The sequence below is a fragment of the Candoia aspera genome, chromosome 4 (genome assembly GCF_035149785.1).
Source record: "Candoia aspera isolate rCanAsp1 chromosome 4, rCanAsp1.hap2, whole genome shotgun sequence".
In the NCBI taxonomy this organism is placed as follows: domain Eukaryota; kingdom Metazoa; phylum Chordata; class Lepidosauria; order Squamata; family Boidae; genus Candoia; species Candoia aspera.
In genome coordinates, this window is record NC_086156.1 from 90428889 (window position 1) to 90455988 (window position 27100).

The 27100-nt window shown below is 43.7% G+C and overlaps 1 protein-coding gene and 1 pseudogene across 1 annotated transcript; both read left to right on the forward strand.

Annotated features, from left to right (window-relative positions):
- The first annotated feature begins 18908 nt into the window (after nucleotides 1-18908).
- On the forward strand, nucleotides 18909-19823 carry LOC134497305 (olfactory receptor 5V1-like). Its single transcript, XM_063302973.1, has one exon. It carries the CDS (start codon nucleotides 18909-18911, stop codon nucleotides 19821-19823), a length of 915 nt encoding a protein of 304 aa, XP_063159043.1.
- Nucleotides 19824-24392: 4569 nt separating this feature from the next.
- LOC134496538 (olfactory receptor 8S1-like) lies at nucleotides 24393-26744 on the forward strand (annotated as a pseudogene).
- Nucleotides 26745-27100: the final 356 nt, after the last annotated feature.

Sequence of the window (27100 nt, forward strand, 5' to 3'; positions counted from 1 at the left end):
TACTTTCTGTTTCCTCTCTGTGCAGGCATGTAGAAAGTGAGGCTGCTCTCACTGAGAGCCCAAGACTTTTAAATATGTTTTGCTTTCTGTAAATAAATTATTTTTATAGAAATGCCTGGTGTGTGACTTTTCTGATCTCTCCTGGGCCAAAGGCTTTCCCAGCAATCTGCCAACAGGTTATGTGCCCAGTAAACAGCCCAGTAAGCCCAGTAAAACCCAGAGAGAATAGAGAGATCAGCTCCACACCTCATGCACAATTTAAAGGCAGGTAGCAAACACCTGTGAAGATTTTCTTTGGCGCCACCTGGAGATTTTCCAGCAACTGCCGGTCTACAGGACAAAGAAGTGAGCTGAGGTGACTTGCAAAATAAGCATGAAGCCATGGCTACCTCCCAGCCCTCAGCGATGCCTCTGGAGCGCCTATCAGAGACCAACTATTTGAATTGGGCCCTGAAGATGGAGATGTATCTTTGCAGAGAGAATCTCTGGCTGCCAATTGGTGAGCAAACCCCGCAAAATCCCAGTGCTGAATGGTAGAGACAGGATGAGCGGGATAGAGCCACCATTATCCTGGGAGTGGAGGACAATCAGTTAGTCCACGTGCGAGGCATGCAGTCTGCAAAGCAACTTTGGGACGCTTTAAGAGACGTGTATGTGAAGGCAACAGCAGGGAGTAAAGGTACCCTGACAAAAAAGCTGTACAAAGCCTACCTTGCAGAAGGAGATAGCCTTCCTGAGCACCTGCATTATATTCAGCAGCTGTTTGTTGAGTTGCAGGAGAGAGGAATAGAATTTACACCTCTCACAAAATCATATATCCTCCTGTCCTCACTAAATGAAACGTGGGACACGCTGATTTGTACCCTGGAGGCTATGCCTGAAGCAGACCTCACCCCATCGTATGTTACACAGCGCTTACTCGCTGAATGGGAGAAGAGAGAGGAAAGATCCCCCCACCCCATCTCTTCTGGAAAGCTGTAATACCAGAAAAGGGAAAAGAAGGGAAAGGAAGCTGAGGCCACAGCACTAGCCAGCCAGCGATGCTTCACTTGTGGTTCAGCTGGACATTTGCAGAAAGACTGTGCCTTGAGACCAAGAGTAGAAAGACAGAGAAGAAAAACACAAGGGCAACACAGAAGGAGGCTCTTCAGACAACCCAAATTGCACAGGTTGCTGAGAAGGGTAATTTGGATGTATGGGTGTTAGATTCTGGGGCCAGTTGTCATTTATGTAATTGTAAAAGCTCTTTTGTGTCACTGTCTAAAACTGAAAGACAAAGTGTATCTTTGGCTGATGGGTCTGTGACCAAAATTATGGGACAAGGTGACTTGTATTTATCCTGCTTAGGAGAAACTGTAAAAGGTGTGTTGTATGTGCCAAATTTACAATCAAACCTTTTATCTGTGGCACAATTGGCTGCAACAGGGTATTTCATAACATTTAAGAAAAATGGTTGTGAGATATGGAAAATGGGAAATTGTGTGCTACTGGTATGTTAAAAGACTCCTTGTACATTGTGCAAAATGCAAGGAAGCCAAGCTGCAAGGCTGCAGTTGGCAACATGCCATATCATGACCAATGTGTACACCTGATGCACAGGAGATTTGGTCATGCTAATTTCAAGTATATAGCACAAATGCCACAGCTGTGTGCTGACCTAAAGTTAAAACCCTGTGATAAATACTTAGACAGTGTAGTTTGCAAAGAATGCAAAACACAAAAAGCTCCTGTGAATAAGCACAGTGACAGAGTTACAACTAGACTCTAGAAATTGTACACTCTGACATTATCTGTCCTTTTGCTCCAAGTCTTGGACAAGCAAGGTGTGCAATGACCATCATTGATGATTTCTGTAATGATTGCCCTAGCCCCAAATACTCAGACTCACAAGAGGCTGCTAAATGAAATCTGATTTATTAGAGTACTAAAGACAAATACAGAGAAAGCTGAGAATGAGCAAAAGCGCGCCAAATACAAACTTAAACCCTTGGTGCAAACGTATCCCGCCTCCCTCGTAACAGCCCCGCCCGGCACAGCTGCTAGCAAACGTCAGAGCTGCTAGCCTGGGAAAGTAACCTTGAGCGCAATAGATAATACAAATACATTCCAAAGCAAAGCCAAAAGATAACCGTTCCCATCCTCCCCAGACAGATGAAACACGCATCCAATTAATGACATGCGAAACGTTACGATGCATCAAAGACATTGAAACGGCGAACATGACATACCGCCTCCCTAAAAATACACTTAGGGACCCGGTTTTGTGGGATAAGCAGAGTGGAAGCGGGCCACCAAAACAGGGGAAGCTACATCTGGTGCAGCGACCCACTCTGGATGAGGGAAATGTTTCCAACGAACTAAATATTGCAAAGTATTGCGAAGGCGTCTAGAGTCGAGAATTTCTTTAACTTCGAAGTGTTGCTGACCATCAATCATGATGGGGGTGGGAGGTGGAGGTTGACGATGCCAGCGGTCAGAAGGAATAGTCGGTTTGAGTAAGCTGCAATGAAAAACAGGGTGTAAGCGTTTGAGGTTATGAGGCAAGTCAAGTTTAAAAGTCACAGGGTTAATCTGAGCGATAATCGGGAAAGGACCCACAAACTTAGGCGCAAGTTTCTTTGAAGGTTGTGATGACTTTATAAACTTGGTCGAAAGGTACACCGAGTCCCCAACCTGGAATGCAGGTTGGGGGGCCCGCTTCCGATCAGCATACAATTTATAATCCGCTTGAGCATCAGCCAATGCCTTTTGAATCATTGGCCAGGAGTCAGCCAGTTGTGTTGTCCAATCATCTGGAGTGACTGCAGCTGTTGGAGGTTGCGGTAGATCAGAGATAGGTACAAAGTCTTTACCCTGAGCTACCCGAAATGGGGTTTGGCCAGTGCTTTGATGCACGGCATTGTTGTAAGCCACTTCAGCAAACGGTAGGAGGTCTACCCAATTGTCTTGTTGATAATTCACAAAAGCTCACAGGTACTGCTCTAAAGTAGAGTTAATCGCCTCAGTGGCCCCGTCCGTCTGAGGATGCCAAGCCGTGGACAGGGCTTGCTTCGTGCCCAACAGCTTGAGAAACGCCCGCCAAAATTGCGAGGTAAATTGTGTACCTCTGTCCGAAATCAAGCGGGAGGGACATCCGTGTAACCTGTACACGTGTACAAGGAATAGGCGAGCCAATTGACGTGCCGACGGAATGGACACGCAAGGGATGAAGTAAGCATGTTTGGAGAAATAGTCTTTGACCACCCAAATGACCGTTTTGCGTTGGCTGGGCGGTAGCTCGACAATAAAATCCATGGAGATTTCCTCCCAAGGGGAAGAAGGGGCTGCCACTGGTTGCAGCAGTCCTTGGGGCTTGCCCGCCTTGCGCTTGGACATTGCACAAACAGTGCAGGAGGCAATGTAGTCCTTGACATCTTTACGTAATGTGGGCCACCAGAATTGCCTCCGAACGAGATGCAAGGTTTTTACAAACCCGAAATGACCTGCGAGTTTGTCATCGTGTGAACGTAGTAACACATCTTTTCTGAGGCTTTCGGGAACGTAGAGGCGGTCGGATTTCCAAGCGAAGCCTCTGTCAAAAGTAACATTGTCTTTATTCGCAAGCAACCAAGTATCCGTTTTTAGTTCTTTGAGAAACTTTTGTTGCAACTGGGAGGGAATTGACAAAGCACTTGGCTGAACAGCGCTTGTGGTGGGCGGCTGCTGCGCGCGCGTTTGGCTTCGCGTCACAGCCTGCATGCCCAATTGGGGCGCCGTCCATAGGGTGCTTACCACATCTGGTGCTGCCCCAGAGTCCTGAGGTTGCCTTGACAAGGCATCAGCCAAGAAGTTCTTTTTCCCTGGAATAAATTTGAACTGAAAATTGAATCGATTGAAAAATTGAGCCCAACGAACCTGTTTGGGGCTCAGTTTTCGAGGGGTACTAAGAGCCTCCAAGTTTTTATGGTCAGTCCATACTTCAAAGGGATGATTTGCCCCTTCCAACAGATGCCGCCAAGCTTCCAATGCAGCTTTTACGGCAAATGCCTCCTTCTCCCAAACATGCCAACGCCTCTCAGTCTCGGAAAATTTGCGGGATAAGTAGGCACAGGGCTTGAGGCATCCTGCCTCGTCCTTTTGCATCAACAATGCCCCAATAGAATAATCGGAGGCATCTGCCTGTACAACAAACGGCTTTGAGGGATCAGGATGCTGTAAAATGGGCTCCTTGACGAAAGCTGCTTTCAGCTGCTCAAACGCCGTCTGACAAGCAGGCGTCCACCTCAACAGCGCTCCGGGATTCTTGACTCTCCTAGTATCTCCCACCCCTTTGGTTCGTAGCAGCTCAGTTAGGGGCAAGGCAATCTCAGCGAACCCCCTTATGAACAATCTGTAGTAGTTGCTGAACCCCAGGAAACTTTGAAGTTGCCTGCGGGTGCGGGGACTCTCCCAGTCCATGATAGCCTGCACCTTGGCAGGGTCCATTTCTATGCCTTTATCTGAAATCCTATACCCCAAGTAGTCAATTTGGGTCTGATGAAAGGCACATTTCGACAGCTTGGCATACAATTCAGCAGATCTGAGTTTACACAATACTTGCTTTACCAGAGCTACATGCTCTTTCATGGTTTCAGTATAAATCAACACATCATCCAAATATACTAGTACACCTTTGAACAGATGTTCATGCAAAACTTCATTGATTAATTGCATAAATACCCCAGGGGCCCCAGCCAACCCAAATGGCAACACCTTATACTGGAAAGCTCCCAACGGGCAATTGAATGCAGTTTTCCACTCATCCCCCTCCTTGATTCGTACACGATAGTAGGCTTCTCTTAAATCAAGCTTAGAGAAGATCTTTCCCTTGGCCAGATGTGACAACATGTCCTTTATCAATGGCAAGGGATATTTGTTGGAAATTGAGACGGCATTTAATCCGCGGAAATCCGTACAAAGTCTCAATGTCCCGTCCTTTTTTGAGCGAAAAAGAACCGGCGCCCCCACGGGTGAATTCGCCGGCTCAATAAATCCGCGCGCCAGATTTTTGTCCACAAATTCCCTCAACAGAGTCAGTTCCTTCTGCGTCATGGAATAAATTTTTGGTTTAGGCAATTGGGTGTTGGGCAACAGTTCTATGGCACAGTCCGTCTTTCGATGGGGGGGCAACTGATCGGCTTCCTTTTCACCGAATACATCAGCAAACATCCAGTACTCGGCCGGCAAGCCTTCCAGAGGAGAGGCCGGGTAAGGCGGAGTCGCAGCTGCCGCAACCCCCACCATCTCCTCTGGGGCACCCTTCCCCTCTGCCGCTTGATAAAACCCGTCCCTAAACGTGATAGTTCGGTAGACCCAGTTTATTTGGGGGTTTTGCTGCACCAACCAGGGTACCCCCAACACCACCAATGGTCCCCCAACAGGAGCCACGACAAAAGACAACCCTTCCTGGTGACTGCCCAGTTGCAAGGCTACACGCCCTGTAAAATGGGTGACCGGTTTGCCCCCTGCCACGGACCCATCCAATTGAGTAAAAGCGATGGGTCGCTGTAAAGGGAATGTGGGGAGCTCCAAAGCCGCCACCACGTCGGGGTGCATAAGACACCGGGAACACCCCAAATCAATCATGGCCCATACTTCCACAGTCTTGGATTGGGAGCCCAATTTCAATTTCACCATGAGTATGCGGTAAGTGCCACTCACCGATGGAGGCTCGCGCCCGTCTTCTACCACCTGCCCAGCGGCGCCCTTTAGAGCAGGTGGCTGGCGTTTCCCGCCGGCTGCGGGATTTCGGTCTCCCCCTCAATTTCGTAGAACATCACATCGTCTCCCTCGGTTTCAGCCACCGCAGCTTTCTGTTTCCTCGGCAATGCAGGGGACTTTGCTGGCGGTTTTCCGGGTCGTTCCTCTCCCTTCGTCTTCGGGCATGCTGCCACTCGATGCCCCTCCTTACCACATCTCAGACACAAGCCTTTTGCGTACCGCTTCTCCCGCTCCTCGTCCCAGGGTCGTTGTCCCGGTTTCCCCCCGGTGGTCGATGGGCGGCTGGGCTTCACCTCCCGCCCCGACTTGGCGGTCTTCCGCTGGGCAAAGATCTCCTGGGCATGTTCAGCCCTCCCCGCCAGCAGGATCCACTCATACAGCGTGTATGGGTCGTCCCTCCCCAGGGACCAGCGTAGCACTTCTGTATTCAAGCCATCCTTGAAGAGCTCGATAATGGTTGCTTGGGACCAGTCATCCACCTTCCCCGCTAGCGCTTTAAACTCCAAAGCATAATCGGCCACTGATCTGAACCCCTGCTTGAGTTCCTTCAGGGCTCGCTTTGCTCTCTCCTTTGCTAAGGGGTCCTCGAAGTGTTGCTTCAACGCCCCGAGGAACTCCTCGAGACTTTCCAGTTCAGGCGCCTCCGACTGGCACATCTGGACATACCAGTCTGCCGCCCTCCCCTTCAGTTTGGTGGCAATGGTGATGATCCTTGCCTTTTCCGATTGGAAAAACGCCCCCCATTCTTCCATATAGGCTTTCGCGTTCGTCAGGAAGAACGAGAGTTTGGTCGGGTCCCCATCAAACTTGACAGGGAAGTCTCGCATGCCGCCTCCCGCCGCGCTGCGCCCCACCACCGGTGCTGCCGCGGCTTGTGTTTCCCTGGCTCGGGGCGGCACGGGGCCCCGGGGCGATCGCCCTGGCGATGCTGCGATTTCCATCTGGACCGACTGGTCCCCTTCGCGCCTCCGCACCACCCGTCGCCGTTCCGGGGACAGCCCCTGGGAAGAGGGGGTTGAATGCCTCTGGCTTGATTCTTCCCGGACCTCTCGCAACGAGGTCACATCCAAGCTCAGCTGTTTCAATATAGCCTCCAACGAATCCATTTTGGACTCCAACACTCGGATCCGATCCGGAGTGGGTGAGCCCTCCGTTGGCTGCACCTGCACCACGTTGGGGGATAATGGGTATCTCTGCCTCCAGGAGGGACCCCCCGCTGCCGTGGCATCTCCTTGGGTCTCATCCCAGGTGAGCAGCTCGCCCGGAGAATTTACGGTGGTCTCTGGGGCCGTTTTCAGCCCCCCGGCTTCACTCCCCGACTCGGAGCTCGCCTCCTCTCGGATGGCTGACAGCTCCCCACCTTGGGACGGTCGGCCGGACTGCCTCACGGTCGAGTCCGGTTCCCCTTCCTCCATCATCATGATGTCGGGTTCAGTCATCGCGGGCTCTCTCCCTCACAGGGTTAGACGCTGGTCTTTCCTGGACAGGGGCCAGCGGAGTTAGGAACTTAGATTCTCAGCTTTATGTAATGATTGCCCTAGCCCCAAATACTCAGACTCACAAGAGGCTGCTAAATGAAATCTGATTTATTAGAGTACTAAAGACAAATACAGAGAAAGCTGAGAATGAGCAAAAGCGCGCCAAATACAAACTTAAACCCTTGGTGCAAACGTATCCCGCCTCCCTCGTAACAGCCCCGCCCGGCACAGCTGCTAGCAAACGTCAGAGCTGCTAGCCTGGGAAAGTAACCTTGAGCGCAATAGATAATACAAATACATTCCAAAGCAAAGCCAAAAGATAACCGTTCCCATCCTCCCCAGACAGATGAAACACGCATCCAATTAATGACATGCGAAACGTTACGATGCATCAAAGACATTGAAACGGCGAACATGACATACCGCCTCCCTAAAAATACACTTAGGGACCCGGTTTTGTGGGATAAGCAGAGTGGAAGCGGGCCACCAAAACAGGGGAAGCTACATCTGGTGCAGCGACCCACTCTGGATGAGGGAAATGTTTCCAACGAACTAAATATTGCAAAGTATTGCGAAGGCGTCTAGAGTCGAGAATTTCTTTAACTTCGAAGTGTTGCTGACCATCAATCATGATGGGGGTGGGAGGTGGAGGTTGACGATGCCAGCGGTCAGAAGGAATAGTCGGTTTGAGTAAGCTGCAATGAAAAACAGGGTGTAAGCGTTTGAGGTTATGAGGCAAGTCAAGTTTAAAAGTCACAGGGTTAATCTGAGCGATAATCGGGAAAGGACCCACAAACTTAGGCGCAAGTTTCTTTGAAGGTTGTGATGACTTTATAAACTTGGTCGAAAGGTACACCGAGTCCCCAACCTGGAATGCAGGTTGGGGGGCCCGCTTCCGATCAGCATACAATTTATAATCCGCTTGAGCATCAGCCAATGCCTTTTGAATCATTGGCCAGGAGTCAGCCAGTTGTGTTGTCCAATCATCTGGAGTGACTGCAGCTGTTGGAGGTTGCGGTAGATCAGAGATAGGTACAAAGTCTTTACCCTGAGCTACCCGAAATGGGGTTTGGCCAGTGCTTTGATGCACGGCATTGTTGTAAGCCACTTCAGCAAACGGTAGGAGGTCTACCCAATTGTCTTGTTGATAATTCACAAAAGCTCGCAGGTACTGCTCTAAAGTAGAGTTAATCGCCTCAGTGGCCCCGTCCGTCTGAGGATGCCAAGCCGTGGACAGGGCTTGCTTCGTGCCCAACAGCTTGAGAAACGCCCGCCAAAATTGCGAGGTAAATTGTGTACCTCTGTCCGAAATCAAGCGGGAGGGACATCCGTGTAACCTGTACACGTGTACAAGGAATAGGCGAGCCAATTGACGTGCCGACGGAATGGACACGCAAGGGATGAAGTAAGCATGTTTGGAGAAATAGTCTTTGACCACCCAAATGACCGTTTTGCGTTGGCTGGGCGGTAGCTCGACAATAAAATCCATGGAGATTTCCTCCCAAGGGGAAGAAGGGGCTGCCACTGGTTGCAGCAGTCCTTGGGGCTTGCCCGCCTTGCGCTTGGACATTGCACAAACAGTGCAGGAGGCAATGTAGTCCTTGACATCTTTACGTAATGTGGGCCACCAGAATTGCCTCCGAACGAGATGCAAGGTTTTTACAAACCCGAAATGACCTGCGAGTTTGTCATCGTGTGAACGTAGTAACACATCTTTTCTGAGGCTTTCGGGAACGTAGAGGCGGTCGGATTTCCAAGCGAAGCCTCTGTCAAAAGTAACATTGTCTTTATTCGCAAGCAACCAAGTATCCGTTTTTAGTTCTTTGAGAAACTTTTGTTGCAACTGGGAGGGAATTGACAAAGCACTTGGCTGAACAGCGCTTGTGGTGGGCGGCTGCTGCGCGCGCGTTTGGCTTCGCGTCACAGCCTGCATGCCCAATTGGGGCGCCGTCCATAGGGTGCTTACCACATCTGGCGCTGCCCCAGAGTCCTGAGGTTGCCTTGACAAGGCATCAGCCAAGAAGTTCTTTTTCCCTGGAATAAATTTGAACTGAAAATTGAATCGATTGAAAAATTGAGCCCAACGAACCTGTTTGGGGCTCAGTTTTCGAGGGGTACTAAGAGCCTCCAAGTTTTTATGGTCAGTCCATACTTCAAAGGGATGATTTGCCCCTTCCAACAGATGCCGCCAAGCTTCCAATGCAGCTTTTACGGCAAATGCCTCCTTCTCCCAAACATGCCAACGCCTCTCAGTCTCGGAAAATTTGCGGGATAAGTAGGCACAGGGCTTGAGGCATCCTGCCTCGTCCTTTTGCATCAACAATGCCCCAATAGAATAATCGGAGGCATCTGCCTGTACAACAAACGGCTTTGAGGGATCAGGATGCTGTAAAATGGGCTCCTTGACGAAAGCTGCTTTCAGCTGCTCAAACGCCGTCTGACAAGCAGGCGTCCACCTCAACAGCGCTCCGGGATTCTTGACTCTCCTAGTATCTCCCACCCCTTTGGTTCGTAGCAGCTCAGTTAGGGGCAAGGCAATCTCAGCGAACCCCCTTATGAACAATCTGTAGTAGTTGCTGAACCCCAGGAAACTTTGAAGTTGCCTGCGGGTGCGGGGACTCTCCCAGTCTATGATAGCCTGCACCTTGGCAGGGTCCATTTCTATGCCTTTATCTGAAATCCTATACCCCAAGTAGTCAATTTGGGTCTGATGAAAGGCACATTTCGACAGCTTGGCATACAATTCAGCAGATCTGAGTTTACACAATACTTGCTTTACCAGAGCTACATGCTCTTTCATGGTTTCAGTATAAATCAACACATCATCCAAATATACTAGTACACCTTTGAACAGATGTTCATGCAAAACTTCATTGATTAATTGCATAAATACCCCAGGGGCCCCAGCCAACCCAAATGGCAACACCTTATACTGGAAAGCTCCCAACGGGCAATTGAATGCAGTTTTCCACTCATCCCCCTCCTTGATTCGTACACGATAGTAGGCTTCTCTTAAATCAAGCTTAGAGAAGATCTTTCCCTTGGCCAGATGTGACAACATGTCCTTTATCAATGGCAAGGGATATTTGTTGGAAATTGAGACGGCATTTAATCCGCGGAAATCCGTACAAAGTCTCAATGTCCCGTCCTTTTTTGAGCGAAAAAGAACCGGCGCCCCCACGGGTGAATTCGCCGGCTCAATAAATCCGCGCGCCAGATTTTTGTCCACAAATTCCCTCAACAGAGTCAGTTCCTTCTGCGTCATGGAATAAATTTTTGGTTTAGGCAATTGGGTGTTGGGCAACAGTTCTATGGCACAGTCCGTCTTTCGATGGGGGGGCAACTGATCGGCTTCCTTTTCACCGAATACATCAGCAAACATCCAGTACTCGGCCGGCAAGCCTTCCAGAGGAGAGGCCGGGTAAGGCGGAGTCGCAGCTGCCGCAACCCCCACCATCTCCTCTGGGGCACCCTTCCCCTCTGCCGCTTGATAAAACCCGTCCCTAAACGTGATAGTTCGGTAGACCCAGTTTATTTGGGGGTTTTGCTGCACCAACCAGGGTACCCCCAACACCACCAATGGTCCCCCAACAGGAGCCACGACAAAAGACAACCCTTCCTGGTGACTGCCCAGTTGCAAGGCTACACGCCCTGTAAAATGGGTGACCGGTTTGCCCCCTGCCACGGACCCATCCAATTGAGTAAAAGCGATGGGTCGCTGTAAAGGGAATGTGGGGAGCTCCAAAGCCGCCACCACGTCGGGGTGCATAAGACACCGGGAACACCCCAAATCAATCATGGCCCATACTTCCACAGTCTTGGATTGGGAGCCCAATTTCAATTTCACCATGAGTATGCGGTAAGTGCCACTCACCGATGGAGGCTCGCGCCCGTCTTCTACCACCTGCCCAGCGGCGCCCTTTAGAGCAGGTGGCTGGCGTTTCCCGCCGGCTGCGGGATTTCGGTCTCCCCCTCAATTTCGTAGAACATCACATCGTCTCCCTCGGTTTCAGCCACCGCAGCTTTCTGTTTCCTCGGCAATGCAGGGGACTTTGCTGGCGGTTTTCCGGGTCGTTCCTCTCCCTTCGTCTTCGGGCATGCTGCCACTCGATGCCCCTCCTTACCACATCTCAGACACAAGCCTTTTGCGTACCGCTTCTCCCGCTCCTCGTCCCAGGGTCGTTGTCCCGGTTTCCCCCCGGTGGTCGATGGGCGGCTGGGCTTCACCTCCCGCCCCGACTTGGCGGTCTTCCGCTGGGCAAAGATCTCCTGGGCATGTTCAGCCCTCCCCGCCAGCAGGATCCACTCATACAGCGTGTATGGGTCGTCCCTCCCCAGGGACCAGCGTAGCACTTCTGTATTCAAGCCATCCTTGAAGAGCTCGATAATGGTTGCTTGGGACCAGTCATCCACCTTCCCCGCTAGCGCTTTAAACTCCAAAGCATAATCGGCCACTGATCTGAACCCCTGCTTGAGTTCCTTCAGGGCTCGCTTTGCTCTCTCCTTTGCTAAGGGGTCCTCGAAGTGTTGCTTCAACGCCCCGAGGAACTCCTCGAGACTTTCCAGTTCAGGCGCCTCCGACTGGCACATCTGGACATACCAGTCTGCCGCCCTCCCCTTCAGTTTGGTGGCAATGGTGATGATCCTTGCCTTTTCCGATTGGAAAAACGCCCCCCATTCTTCCATATAGGCTTTCGCGTTCGTCAGGAAGAACGAGAGTTTGGTCGGGTCCCCATCAAACTTGACAGGGAAGTCTCGCATGCCGCCTCCCGCCGCGCTGCGCCCCACCACCGGTGCTGCCGCGGCTTGTGTTTCCCTGGCTCGGGGCGGCACGGGGCCCCGGGGCGATCGCCCTGGCGATGCTGCGATTTCCATCTGGACCGACTGGTCCCCTTCGCGCCTCCGCACCACCCGTCGCCGTTCCGGGGACAGCCCCTGGGAAGAGGGGGTTGAATGCCTCTGGCTTGATTCTTCCCGGACCTCTCGCAACGAGGTCACATCCAAGCTCAGCTGTTTCAATATAGCCTCCAACGAATCCATTTTGGACTCCAACACTCGGATCCGATCCGGAGTGGGTGAGCCCTCCGTTGGCTGCACCTGCACCACGTTGGGGGATAATGGGTATCTCTGCCTCCAGGAGGGACCCCCCGCTGCCGTGGCATCTCCTTGGGTCTCATCCCAGGTGAGCAGCTCGCCCGGAGAATTTACGGTGGTCTCTGGGGCCGTTTTCAGCCCCCCGGCTTCACTCCCCGACTCGGAGCTCGCCTCCTCTCGGATGGCTGACAGCTCCCCACCTTGGGACGGTCGGCCGGACTGCCTCACGGTCGAGTCCGGTTCCCCTTCCTCCATCATCATGATGTCGGGTTCAGTCATCGCGGGCTCTCTCCCTCACAGGGTTAGACGCTGGTCTTTCCTGGACAGGGGCCAGCGGAGTTAGGAACTTAGATTCTCAGCTTTATGTAATGATTGCCCTAGCCCCAAATACTCAGACTCACAAGAGGCTGCTAAATGAAATCTGATTTATTAGAGTACTAAAGACAAATACAGAGAAAGCTGAGAATGAGCAAAAGCGCGCCAAATACAAACTTAAACCCTTGGTGCAAACGTATCCCGCCTCCCTCGTAACAGCCCCGCCCGGCACAGCTGCTAGCAAACGTCAGAGCTGCTAGCCTGGAAAAGTAACCTTGAGCGCAATAGATAATACAAATACATTCCAAAGCAAAGCCAAAAGATAACCGTTCCCATCCTCCCCAGACAGATGAAACATGCATCCAATTAATGACATGCGAAACGTTACGATGCATCAAAGACATTGAAACGGCGAACATGACAATTTCTCAAGGTACACATTTATCTACATCTTAAAACATAAAGATGAGGCATTTGAGAAATTTAAAAGTTTTGTGACATGGGTAAATGGAAAGTTCTGTGGGCCTGTATCTGCACTCCAATGTGATAGAGGAGGAGAATGCCTTTCTAACAAATTTAAAAGGTTCCTAGCAGAAAAGGGGATAGAACAAATTCTTTCTAACCCTTACACACCTCAGCAAAATGGTGTTGCTGAAAGAAAGGGCAGAACCTTGCAAAATGCAATGAAATACATGCTAAAAGATTCTCATTTATCTCTTAAGTATTGGGGAGAGGCCATATCTACTGCCTCTTATGTACAAAACAGATTGTATAGCTCTGTGATTCAGGACACTTCATTCCATTTGTTTTATGGTGTGAAACCAAAGGTAAACCATCTTAGAGTTTTTGGTAGCACTGCTTGGGTTCATATTCCACAACAGCAGAGAAGGAAAGGAGGCCCCACAACAAAGAAAGCCATCTTTGTTGGCTATGGACAAAGCCAAAGGAGCTACAGGTTCATAATGGGGGAGAAATTGATAATTAGCAAAAGCGCTTCTTTTGCTGAACAAAACTGGGGGAGATTAAATTCTAGCTCTACAGTTGTTCTGACCACCACAAGAGAACAGCAAGGACTTGCTGATGGTGATCTGTTGCCTGATGAGGACATTAAACCAGAAAAGCAAACTGAAGATCTGTCTGATGAGACAGATGCTTCTCAGGAAAGTGATAGGAGTAAAAAATTAAGCCCTGTATTACCTCGCAGTTCTCAGAGAAGTAATAGAGGCATTCCTCCATCACGGTTTCAGGCTGACACTGTAAAGGCTTTTCACATATTCACAGAACCTGAGTCTTTAGAACAAGTGAATGCTTTACCACCTGAAATATTCAACTGATATAGCTGCATCAGTAGAAGAATGTGAACTTAGGAATATGTTTGTGGTTTTGTCTGTTCTGTTAATGTACGGCTGATGCTCTGTTGTTTGTTTATTTGAGTACACACTATGTATGTATGTATGGTGTTCTATGTGAGGAAAAGTTGGAAGATTCCTATCCTGGAAGAAAAACAGATTTCCATGTTTTCCTGGAAGTATAAAAAAGAACAATGGCAAATATTGCATTAGATTTTATTGTAAACTGCCCAGAGTCCCTCTTATGGGGGAGATGGGCGGTGGCTAAATTTGAGTAATAAATAAATAATTAAATAAACAAACTAGCTAACTGAAGGTTATTTTAGCATTTTCTGAAAAGTTTTGTCTAGTTTTAAATATGTAAAAAAACAAACAAACCAGCAAGTTGGAATGGGGCTCTAATATTTATTTGTTTGTTTGCTTGCTTGTTTATATTTCAAATTTCATCACTGCCCATCTCCCTGAAAATAGGTGCCATGCAGATCCTATCTGATTCAAATAAATGAAGTTTGAATCATTGGAAAAGGTAATCATATTGATTCAGTGGCACTAGATTTGGGCTGAGTCTGATTTTTTTTTTTTAATTTGATTTAGAAAACCAGTTTGCTTAGAAGATTCAATCAACATAGTTTGTACTGAATTTTCATATAACCCAAGTAAAAAATCTTTCTCAGCTTCTTTCAGTTGAAGTGGGTTTTTTGGATAAATAGACATATTATGGAATTAGGTGAGTAGGAGTTTAGTAGTTAAGGTGTTAGATTCGAACAGTGCTGCTGAAGTATTTATTTATTATTTATTTATTATCAATGATCAGCACAGTAGCTACAAGAATAAAACAACACAAAAAATCAGGCTGAAGTCCAGTATAGACCTGCCAGTTAAAATTTGCACATCTAAGAAATAAGCAAAAAAGAGAAAAGAAAGCAAAATAAAATAGATAAAATAAAAATAAGAAAAAATAATAAAAGGACCCTAACCCTTACCCTTACCCCAACTCTTGTGTCATCATTCCAAGATGAGGACACCTTGTAGCAATAGCTGCCAATAAGAACTTGGCAACTCTGTTCAAAGTATTAGGGTTCCACTCTGATAGTAGGAAATAAAACCCCTTTTACCTCATTGGAGCTGAACAATGGAGATTAACACCTACACTCAACAAGGGAGCTGACTGAGATAATTTCATCTTACTTCATTCCTAGGGTTCTTGATAAAATGTGGGGAGACCCCCACCAGTACATTGCCTTGAGCTTCCAAGGAAACCAGCATAGAAAATGCTATGAATAAATAATAAAATAAAGAATGGATTGGCAAGGCAAGGCCTGTTGATGGTGCCTAACCAGATCATCACCTCAACAGTGCAAATATTCTCACTTCTGGGAAAGTCAAGAAGCTCTGTGTAGAAGAGCAGGCTGCTGAGAAAAAATGCAGGCACCTGTGCTGCCTTCCTCCCCTCATCCTGAGCCTTCTCCCTAGTGTCAGCATGACAGAGTTGCCAATAAAACAGCAACCTTGAGACAGGTATGGGAGGAGAACAGAGGAGACGCCTGTTTTGGAAGCTCTGCGGCCACCAGCAAACAGAGTAGAACAGTCAAACAAAAGAAGGTGTTTTTTCTTTGAAGGGAGTAGATGGCCCAGAGGAAAAAGATGTATAGAGGCACAGCAAAGAAAAGCACAACGTGGAAAGGTGCAACCACTCTACATTTTGACCATTAATGGAGAAGGAAAAAAGGCAGAAGAAATCCCAGAGAGAGAATTAAGACAGAAAGCAGAACAGAATTTGTAAGAAGAAAACATTGCTGTATAATAGGAATACTATAGAGTGGAGTATAGTAATAGTAATAGCAATAGCAATAGCAATAGCAATAGTAAAGAGTAATTGTTAGAGTAATAGTAATTAGCATAGTAATATAGCAATAATAGCAACAGAGTAGAATATAGGATAGAAAGCACTCATGTATAGATTTGTAAGTTTCACATTTTACTTTTATATCTATTTTTTTTCCCCAAAATAAAGCATCTTCCTTATAGGGTGATATTAAAAAAAAAAGCCTGTCCAGGATCCAGTGCTTTTGTGGCTCTTTCGAGTCTGACTCAATCTAATTGGGCACAATTTAAAAAAGAACCCATGACACTCAGAAGAGCTATTAGCAAATTCTCAGCTTGTATACTCTCCACCCTATGTATTTGGAAGCATAAGAATAAAATAAAATAAAATTCAACTGTGATTTTTAAAATTGAAGATAATTTGTATCTCCTAAAAAGATTTATATGATTGGATTTGACATCATTTGCCCCAAAGGAAGCAATCAGATACGAAACATACAGTACACCTGGGTATAAAATAAGCTTCTCCAGGTTCTTAGGAACTAAAAATAGATACAGCAGTTTAAAGAATAAGCATCTATACCAAACAGCAGTTAGACCTCAGTCTAGATTTTCTATAAATTTGTAAAAGCAAGAGTTTAAGTGGTAAGTTAACAAATAAAAAAGTCACATTCTTTTTATTCATTTCTCTCTCTCCCCTCCCCCATCTCCAGACACACAGAGACAAAACTAGACATGTAAACATTATTCTTAGTTAATACAGGAGTGACATATTCCAATCAAATCTTCTAAGCTTCGGTGGCTCAAAAAACATGTTCGGAAATTGATTTTCCATCTTTGTTGTTTGGTGATTTTTTACACCGAATTAATAGACATTTGTTGTTGTTGTTGCTCTTTTTTAAGCAGGGAGGAGGATTGATTCAGTCTTCAAGCAGGAATTTTACACTCTGATAAATGCATGTCTGTTCCAGGGACAGAATAACACTGTCTGGTTTGGCATTATTCCCATCATCAGCCTGTTCCAGAATTTTTGTGAGCTCCTGAGATCAGACTTGCTTTAACTTCAAGACACATCAAATTTTCCACTGGGGTGTGAGACAGTTGAAATTAAAAGTAAGAAGAAAAGAAAATCCTCAGCAAGTTTTTCATTCAGGTAAGTGCTGTATTTGTTTCCCACCATCTTCAATAGTGTTGAAATGGATTGAAGGTTTTGTACAACTTTCTTGAAAGTTAAATATTCCCGTGAAACTGAGGAAAAGCAATAGTTTATTTAAGATACATTAATATCAGAAACTTGCTGGTTCAATCTCTTTCATCTATAGTTAAACTTTTAAATATTAGGGCATAAGAAAACAGAGGAGAGAAATTCTACAGAGATGCTTCCAATACTTCTATCCTATTTTCCTCAATCTAATGTTTACTAGACATGTTGCATTGTAACCTCTCCCATTCTCAGGCAGCATGCTAGTTGGAAATGATAGGAGCTATGTCTGGAGAACACTGACTGGAGAAAATGTTTTTAGGAAATACTGACACAGACATACTAATTTTCTCACTCAGGGTTTATCTTCTTGTTAAATCTACCATTCTTTCCACCACCCAGATTTATTTGTTTCCCTCCAGAAAATTCCAGGTATTATTTGGACTTCATTGTGGTTAATGTATCCTGCCATAAATCCCCAGGAATGAATGAATGAATGAATGAATGGTTTTTTGGCCCTCCAGGCCCTGGTGATATGTCATCTTAGACTCTGGATGGAGTGGCAGTCCCCTGGATTGAGCTGGTACACAATGTGTGGTCCTCCTAGAATCATGGCTCCTCCTTAAGGAGCAGGTAGCAGCTGTAGCTAAGGGGGCTTTTAAACAGATTTTTCTTCTGTGACAATTGTTTGACAGAGAGATTTGTCTTTCCTGGACTGGGAAGCCTTGATCATGGTCACTCATGACTTGGTCACTTCCTGCTTTGATCATTGCAATAAGGCTGCCCTTAAAAACCACCCAGAAAATACAAGTGGTCCAGAATGCAGGCTCACCTACATTATACCCCTGGATGTGAACTGCACTGGCCCCAGTTTCTTTCCAGGTTCAATTCAAGGTGCTGGTTATTACCTTAAAGCCCTACTTGATACAGGTCCAGTTTATTTGCAGGACTGCTTCTCCCTAAGGACATCTGCCCATCCCACCAGATTGAATAGGGTAGCTATGTTCCTGATCCCTTAAATTAGATGCTGCCATCTTATGGGACCTAGGAAGCATGTCTTTTCCATGTCAGCCCCAAGATCTGGCAGCCCCAAGATTCTATCCTTTCAGCCTTAGAAACTTTTTAACCTTCTGTTTACACTACTATTTATATTTATATTTATATTATTTTCTGGTTTATTTATTAAGATAACAGAAAAATCAAATAATGAAATCTGACAAGCCTTCAGCACTTTCCCTTCCCCATTTCAGTGGCTTATGGAAATCTGATTTAGATTTCTCCCTAGATGCTCTTGTTTATTGTTTGTTTGGATGAAGCTTCAGTAATGTTCTACACTTATTCAATTGTAAATGCTGTAATTTACAAAGCAGATTTGCTGTTTGCATTTTTTTCTTTTCTCTCTTTCCATTAAACTGATTAATATGTTGTATGAAAATAAAATTTGACATATTTTGGCCCTGGAAGAGGGTTGCATCTGAACAAGGTGCAACTCTCTGCAACCCTATAAAGAACCTTCAAAGTTACTGTATGACTATGGGGAAAAAAAAAAAACATAGCTATATTAAAAACTTAAAATAAGGTGCACAGTGCCACTGCACACTGTTTCAAAATACATTTTTGTGATCACCTCTAAAGCCCTGGAGAGTTTTATATGCACCTTTTAAAAGACTCTAGAAATTCAACGAAAAGGCATATTTCAAAAGATAATAAATTGTTTGCATGTTGGGTTGAAAGTGAAGAATATATCTGTTTTAATATAAAGATTCTACTAAAGAATCTTTTCCATTCTTGATTGTCTGTCATTTCATTCATATCTCTAACTGTACAAGACATTCTATCCTAAATTGTATCAGTGAATGTTCATGTTCTCTTCTTTTCTTGAAGTTTTTATGTCGCCTGAAAATAGAAATGGAAAATCAGAACACCACAGTGACATTCTTTGCCCTTCTGGGATTTTCATACAGCTCGACAGTCAATATTTTCCTCTTCTTGGTATTTTTCCTGATGTATGCCCTTACCTTACTGGGAAATATGGTGATTCTGGTAGTCACAAGTCATCTCACCAGCCCCATGTACTTTTTTCTAACTCATCTCGCTTTTATTGATATCTGTTTTTCTTCCATCACTGTGCCAAAGCTGCTAGTGATTTTCTGGGCAACACAGACTATTTCGTACCCTGGCTGCTTCACTCAGATGTTCGTTGTCTTTCTTACAGGAAGCACTGAAGATTACGTTCTTGCAGCAATGGCCTATGATCGATATGCTGCCATTTGCAAGCCCCTCCATTATGTACTAATTATGAACAAAGCATTTTGTAGGTGGCTGGTGGGTGGGGCATGGGCAGTTGGCTTCTTATGTGCTATGATAAATATTTTACCTGCTTTGAAGCTAGATTTCTGCAGACCAAATTTTATCAGGGATTTCAGCTGTGAATTTCCATCTCTACTTGCCTTATCCTGCACAGAAACCTTCCCCAATTGGATGGCATTCCTGATATCCGGTAGTGCTGTTTCCAGTTGTTCTTTGATTATCATCCTAGTCTCCTACATCCACATCATCTCAACTATCCTGAAGCTGAACTCAGCAGAAGCAAGAAGGAAAACTTTCTCTACCTGCAGTTCTCATCTCATTGTTGTGCTTTTGTATTATGGCACTGCCTGCTTTAGGAATATGAGGCCCAGCTCAGCCTCCTCAATTATTGTGGATGAACTCTTTTCTATTCAGTACAAGATTTCAACACCCATGCTGAACCCCCTTATCTACAGCCTGAAAAACAGGGAAGTGAAGGAAGCCATCAAAAAGCTAATGGGCTATAAATCTTGATTTCTTGTACTAGGCAAAATGCATGCACACACATGCACATGTTTGTATGTGTGTGCACCTCTCTCTCTCTCTCTCTCTCTCTCTCTCTCTCTCTCTCTGTAGTAGATAAATAGAGACATACTGTAGATAGTATCTCTCTGTCTCTCAATGTGTCTATCTAATCTCAAACTGATCAGTGTTGAATGCTTTGTTTTGGAAAGATGTTTTGATGCCGTGTAAACTTGTGTGACTCCTTCCCATATCGTTCATGACACTGATGATGGTGATGATGTTCACAATAATAACTGCTAGTAGAATTAAATTAATGCCCCCCCATGGGCTTTTTGCATTGAGGAATGTGATTTTATTGGGATGATCATATATTTTACTCATATATTGTTTTTTCATCTTATCTCATTGATTTCATAAATCTGAGTCTGAAACAATGGGACTTTTTTTTATTTCTAGTGATTGACATTTGTCACAATCTGCTGTATTCTAGAAGCTTAAGACTCAACTCCCATTGGCCAATTAACTGGCTGGATAGGATGGAATCTGTACTCCATTCTGCATATGAAAGCAAGCATTTAGATGTAAAGCTGCTGCTGAAGCCTCATCTAGGGTAGCCTGACCAGCCTTCAGTAGCACAGCACCTGTAAGGTTTCCTTGAAGAAGTTGTGTGATTAACCTGACCATATTCTACTGAGCTCAGATGCCTCCAAGGAAAACTCAGGAGTGTACTGAAGCTTTCCATCCTCCTGTTTGGGTCTAGGAGTTATCTCCTCTGCCCTAGTTGATAGTACATTACCAGCAGTGGCTGGGAAAGCAATTGAATGAGTGTAGCATTATTTTCCAGCAGCAATCTAATGTGGTGACTTGGGGCAGGGATTCTCCTCAATCCCATTCAGATGGTTGTGACATTTAGTGCCCCACCCATGCAATAGATCTTTGTAGATGCTCACCTTCCTATCTGCCTAACTTTGACTCTTTCTGGCCTTCAAGGAATTGTCCATGCCATGGCAAACTTGTTCGAAACCTCTTGGGAGGCCAACATGCACAGTCTGAGAACCTCTAACAGAAAAGAAATATGCAAAGTTATGCAAGGAGGCTCTTTATACGTTCTTTTAAGTTGTTGTGGTTATTGTTTAACTGTAATAAAGACTGCATTTAAATTTATCCATCATCTCATGTCTTCATGAATTCTGGGTTTCAGGCAAACTGTACAGGGCCTTTTTAGTAGTGAAGTTCTCTCTGCATGATGTTTTCCCAGAGAAACTTCCTTGGTGCCTACATTAGGGTGTTTTAAATACCAAGTAAAATCCTTTAATTTGCATTTGCAGAACATTTTCATATTTTAGAATTTGTGTGATTTGCTGTTATTTTATTTTATTTTATTATTTATTTTGTTATTTTATCATTATGCCAAATTTACTACCTCATTATGTATTGCTCCTGTTTTTATTTTTTTCTGTTTTCTGATGCTTTTTCTGTTTGATGTTCATTTATTTATTTGTTAGATTTATAGACTTTTATACTGTTTTTTTTCCTTATATTGTTTTCCAAATTCATTTTAAAAAATAACTTTTGTTTATATTTCTTTGAACTGCCTTCCAGATACATTAAAAATGTTTAACATCTTGGATGGTGCAAAAGCACAGTAAATCAATCAATCAATCAATCAATCAATCAATATTTTAACAATGAAAGACCCAGTTAAAGTATTGTGACTTAGTTTTGAGTTCAGTAGATGATTTCTAGCTTCCACACTGCATTAAGGGAAGATACAATTGGCTATCTTTGTTCAGTGTTGTGAATGTAGCCTGCAAGCCACACTGCAGAATAAGACTCACAATGTACATCCTGATGAATGAAAGAGTATATCCTAAATTTCTTTTACTAAATGTTCTAAATTGATCATGGTAGATAAATGAGGGTCATTTCTCTTTCCTGTTTGGCAAATAGGATTTACACTTCTGGTGCCTTGTTGGTAGAATGTTGGTCATTGAGGAGTGAGGAGTATCCAGTGAATATTGTGGCTAGGTAAACTTTGGGGAAACTATGAGATATATTCACAATTCATAAGTGGATGGAAACTGGAACCATCCTCTATGACATCCATATATGTCATGGGAGCAAGAGAATTCTTACTGAAGTATTTACTGGGACATTTCTCAATAAAGACTCAACCTGCTTTATTTGGATGTCATTTTGGGATAGACTTTCTTGAGATGTCCTGTAAATTCACATTTGAAACCTTTGAAGGCTGACTGATTATAAATCTAAGTAGTGCTTGACAAGGTCTGAGTAACTTTAACCATTGAGTGGTTCAGCAGTAACTCCCATGAACTAGTTTTTTTTCCACCTCAAGGCCACAGTTTGGACTGGTTATGTGTATACGTTTTAACCATCAGTGTGAAGTCCGGATCCCAAAGCATTTAAACCATAATTCCTATTGTTTTTTCCCATTTGGGACCATTAGGAAAATCTGGTTGGTTGTTGAGACATGGACTGTTCAAATTGCATAATTTTATGATTTGTTTGGCTGTCTTGACTCCCACATATTCATATCAGGTGTTATATGCCTTGGAAGTGTATGTGGGGGGAAATTACAGTGTTTTAAAAAATTGAAATTAAAAAAGACAAGAAAATATATTTCTGCTATGTGCTGCCCTTCACTATCCACCTGATCCTGCCACTGCCACCATATAGCAGCATATACTGTAGAAGAACTGACTGAGATTACAGAACAGATAGTTGGAGGTGTCAAATTCCTTCCCAGGAACTCTGGGTTCCCACCACATGATCCTGTCTCTTGCATTGAAAAGAACACCTTCATCATGATTGTTATCACAAACTATTTTCATCTCACCTAGCATCCTCAAAAAATGCTCAAAGAAAATATAAACAAATAAATTTCAGTAGTGTGACCATGCATCTAGAAGGTTCAGTTGCTGTTCCACTCCCAAGGGAAATAAACACATTTCACAGGAGATAAACAAAATCAATCTTTAAAATTTTAATACTCAGGTATTAAGAACAGCAAATCTGCTCCATTGTACATTCTGTCTGGATCTCCCAAAATAAGTAAAATAAGAAGTACAATAAATATTAAATAAACAGACAACAACAGAGAGCCAGTCTGCTCTAGTGGTTAAGGCAATGGGGTTAAAACCAGGAGACTGTGAGTTCTAGTCCCGCCTTAGGGCTGAAAGCCAGCTGGGTGACCTTGAGTTAGTAACTCTCTCAGCCCAACTCGCCTCACAGGGTTGTTGTTTGGAAAATAGGAGGAGGAAGGAGTATTAGGTATGTTCGCCACCTTGAGTTATTTATAAAAAAAATAATAAAGGCAGGATAGAATAAATAAATAAATAAAATAGACCTCAGAAGAGCTATTAGGAAATTTGGGAGACTGAAAACTCCACAACAGCTATATTTGGAGGCATATCACAGAAAGGAAGTAAAACCCCAAGGTAATTCCTGCAGGTAGACTATCTCTAACACCTAAAAAAGTCTGTATGCTTGCCCCAAGGGAAGCAATTCACTACTGCAAATACTAAACTCATAATAGTGTATGAAATGAGCATTTATATGTTTTTAGGAGCCAATAACAGATGCAGCATTTTTCAGGCTAAAAAAATCAACAAAGAGTATAAGGTAAACTCCAATCTTGACTGCTTTTTTTCATGATTTTCTAGAAGCAATAAAGGAATTATTAAGTTTCTTAAGAAAAGACGCAAGGTTTTATTTTCTTTTTCTTTTTAAACCCACCTCCCAATAATTCTTTTTAATCCCACCTCCCAACCCATTCCTAATAAAACATTGTTGGATAAGAACGAATAATTCAGTAGTAAAATATGTTTTAGATTGATGTAATTCTAACCTTTTTTTATTATTATTCTTGGAGAGGAAAACTAAAAGCATCCTTAGAAAAATAATGTTCTTAAATTTTAAGTAAGGTAAAAAAAAAACCCTTCCCCTTCCCCTTCCTTCCTTCCTTCTTTCTTTCTTTCTTTCTTTCTTTCTTTCTTTCTTTCTTTCTTTCTTTCTTTCTTTCTTTCTTTCTTTCACTGATGGAAGGGAATCACTGCTTTTTCAAGCAAGGATTTGACACTCTGAACAATCCATATTGCTTCCAGTAAAAGAAGAACACTGGAAAAGCTGTTTTCTTTTTGTTTTTTCCAGGGTAAAGCATTGTTTCCAGGGACACCATGTTCCAGGAACATAGGCAGCTCCTAACAAGAAGTGTCTTGTAATTAAAAACATGTCAACTTTTCTTTTGAGGATGAGAAAGTTGAAATTAAGAGAGAGATAAACTTAAAGGGGGAAAAAAAAAAAACCTCCACAAATCTTCCATAAAGGTAAATCCAGCAGCTGTCCCCTAAATCTTAAAAACTGAAATGCATCTACTTTTCTATATTATTCTCCTGAAATATAAATATTTCTATACCATTAGGGAAATGTGATATTTTTTTTCCTACAAAACTTAGACTGTGCAGTAGAAAGTTCCCTATTCCTTCCCTGACACCTTTAATGAAAATAGAGCTGATGCCAGCAATTTTCCACCAGATTTTTTATATTTTGTCAGACAATATGTTAGCTGAAAATGGTAAGAAGTATATGTTGAGGACATTGATTGATGAAAATGATGTAGGAAATAGGGAGCTTGAGATAACAGTACTATCACTTGGTATAGGTCATCTTCCAAAGTTTAAAGTACCACTCCTTGGAATCTTAATCTAGTACACATTGAAGATTTCTCTGCCCTGTCTCAGGAAAGTACAAATATGGATAACACTTATCTGTTGTAAATTCTTCAAGTTAATGCATAATGTTCAGCTAATGTTTATCTGCCATAATTTCTGCAGGAATAAAACAGTGATTTTCATCCCAAGCCAATTCAGTGGTACAATTTCTATGCATCCTTGTGTACATGTATTTTGTATTATTACTGTGAAGCTATATATCATATAGTATATTATATTATAGTAAAGGTAAAGGTTTCCCTTGACGTAAAGTCCAGTCGTGTCCGACTCTAGGGGGCGGTGCTCATCTCCGTTTCTAAGCCGTTAGATTATATTAATACTATAATAATGGCCTTTGTTTTGGGGAGGATTTTCTAGCCATAATTTAGCTAGAAAATCCTCCCCGAAACAAAAATATTATAATAATATAATAGAAATAGAAATATAACATATATGTAAAATGCACTTCGTATTTATATTTTTTTTCTCTAAAGATCAGCATAGTATTGATTTGTAGTTGTTTTAAAGGAAGATGACAGAAAAATCGTATAAAACTTTCAACAAATCATTCAAAACTTTCTACTTCCCAAGTCAGTGTTATATGTAGATCTTCTGATTATATCTCTTCCTAGATGTTGTTGTTCCCTTGCTTGTCTGTTCAGAATAATTATTGGTTTGTTTGCTTTTCATTACCAATTACAATTTTCTCCTAACATTTGACATACTACACCACTGTATATTGCAACATAGAATGGATTAATTGTGATAAGAAATGGAAAGAATGGCACTTAGGACACTGCCAATAAGGTGTTAGGATCCCCTATTTCATGTTGCAACAAACCTTCTAAAGCTCAGGTAGAAAGACATGTTTGAGCTACTCATTCATTAACATTCCTGGACTTAGTGGCAGTCAATCAAAAAGCCATTAGGTTACCAAGTTGGAGACAGATCATGATGGAGGAAATCTATCGACGTGGCTGATAAGTGTCAGAATGACTTGAGAGCATATAATCCATCCATCAGTGCTGACTTCAAATCCAAAGCCTACGCATTTTGAAGGCAGTGCCAAACTCAGGAAAAGAAAAATTTCAAAAGACAAATCCCCTCCCCATGTCCTGATTTGAAAGAAGAGAATAGGTTGTTTGCCATATAAGTAGGAATCACACTTTTCTCTATTCCAAGTTTTTCCTCTGTTATTCCAGCTCCATGCTGAGCTGAACCGTAAATAATGCCAATGGCAGTTCATTTTCTTGCCTTTTCTTGAAATTTCCACCTGAAAATTGAAACAGAAAATTGAAGTACCACAATCACTTCCTTTGTCCTTTGGGGATTTTCCTATAACTTGCCAGTGACTGTCTTCCTCTTCTTTGCATTCCTCTTTATTTATGCCCTAACTTTACTGGGAAATATTGTGATTATGGTTGTTACAAGTCATCTCCCAAGCCCCATGTACTTTTTTCTGGCTCATCTGGCTTTTCTTGATATCTGCTTTTCTTCCGTCACTGTGCCTAAGCTCTTAGAGATTTTGACTGTAAAGCAGACAATTTCATATTCTGGCTGTTTTGCCCAAATGTTCTTCATACTTCTGACAGGAAGCAATGAAACTTGCATTCTTGCAGCTTTGGCCTATGACCGATATGCTGCCATTTGCAAACCTCTCCATTATATAAAAATTATGAACAAAGCATGCTGTAGATGGCTGGTTGGTGGTGGATGGGCAATGGCTTTTTCATATGCCTTAATAAACACATTTCCTGCTTTGAAGCTGGGTTTCTGTGGACCAAATTTTATCAGGGATTTCAGCTGTGAATTTCCATCTCTACTTGCCTTATCTTGCACAGACACACTCTCCAGCTGGATAGTATTCCTCATCACTGGTAGTACCCTTGCCATATCTTCATTGACTGTGATTCTCTTTTCCTACAGTCATATCATCTGAACTATCCTGAAGCTGAACTCCGCAAAAGCAAAAAGAAAAACAGTCTCTACCTGTAGTGCTCACCTCATTGTTGTGGTTTTGTATTATAGCACTGGAGGTATTAGATATATGAGGCCCAGCTCAGCCTCCTCAATTATTGTGGATGAATTCTTCTCCATTCAGTATAGCATCTCGACACCCATGCTGAACCCCCTTATCTACAGCCTGAAAAACAGGGAAGTGAAGGAAGCCATCAAAAAGCCAATGGGCTACAAACCTTGATTTCTCCTACTCTGTAAACTGGCTTGTTATAAAGCAAATTGAATACTATGCAGAGAGTGAGCTGAGAAGTGAATGTGTTGTTCTGGAAAGCTATTCCAGTGATTGTTGGTTCATACAGATTGACAGATCTGGTTGAATCAAAATAAGTGGATTTAATTTGTATAATCATATTATAGTAGGCTTATGATCAATCCTCATTAAGATAATATCTCTTGAAGCCAGTTATTTTAGAACTATCGTCCAAATCACTTCTACTGATGAGTCTCATTCAAGTGGTTGTTTTGTGTAGCAGAGATTCTCAAAGTTTGTGATTGTATGAGATGCTAAAGTAATAAGTGAATTTGTGTGACCATCCC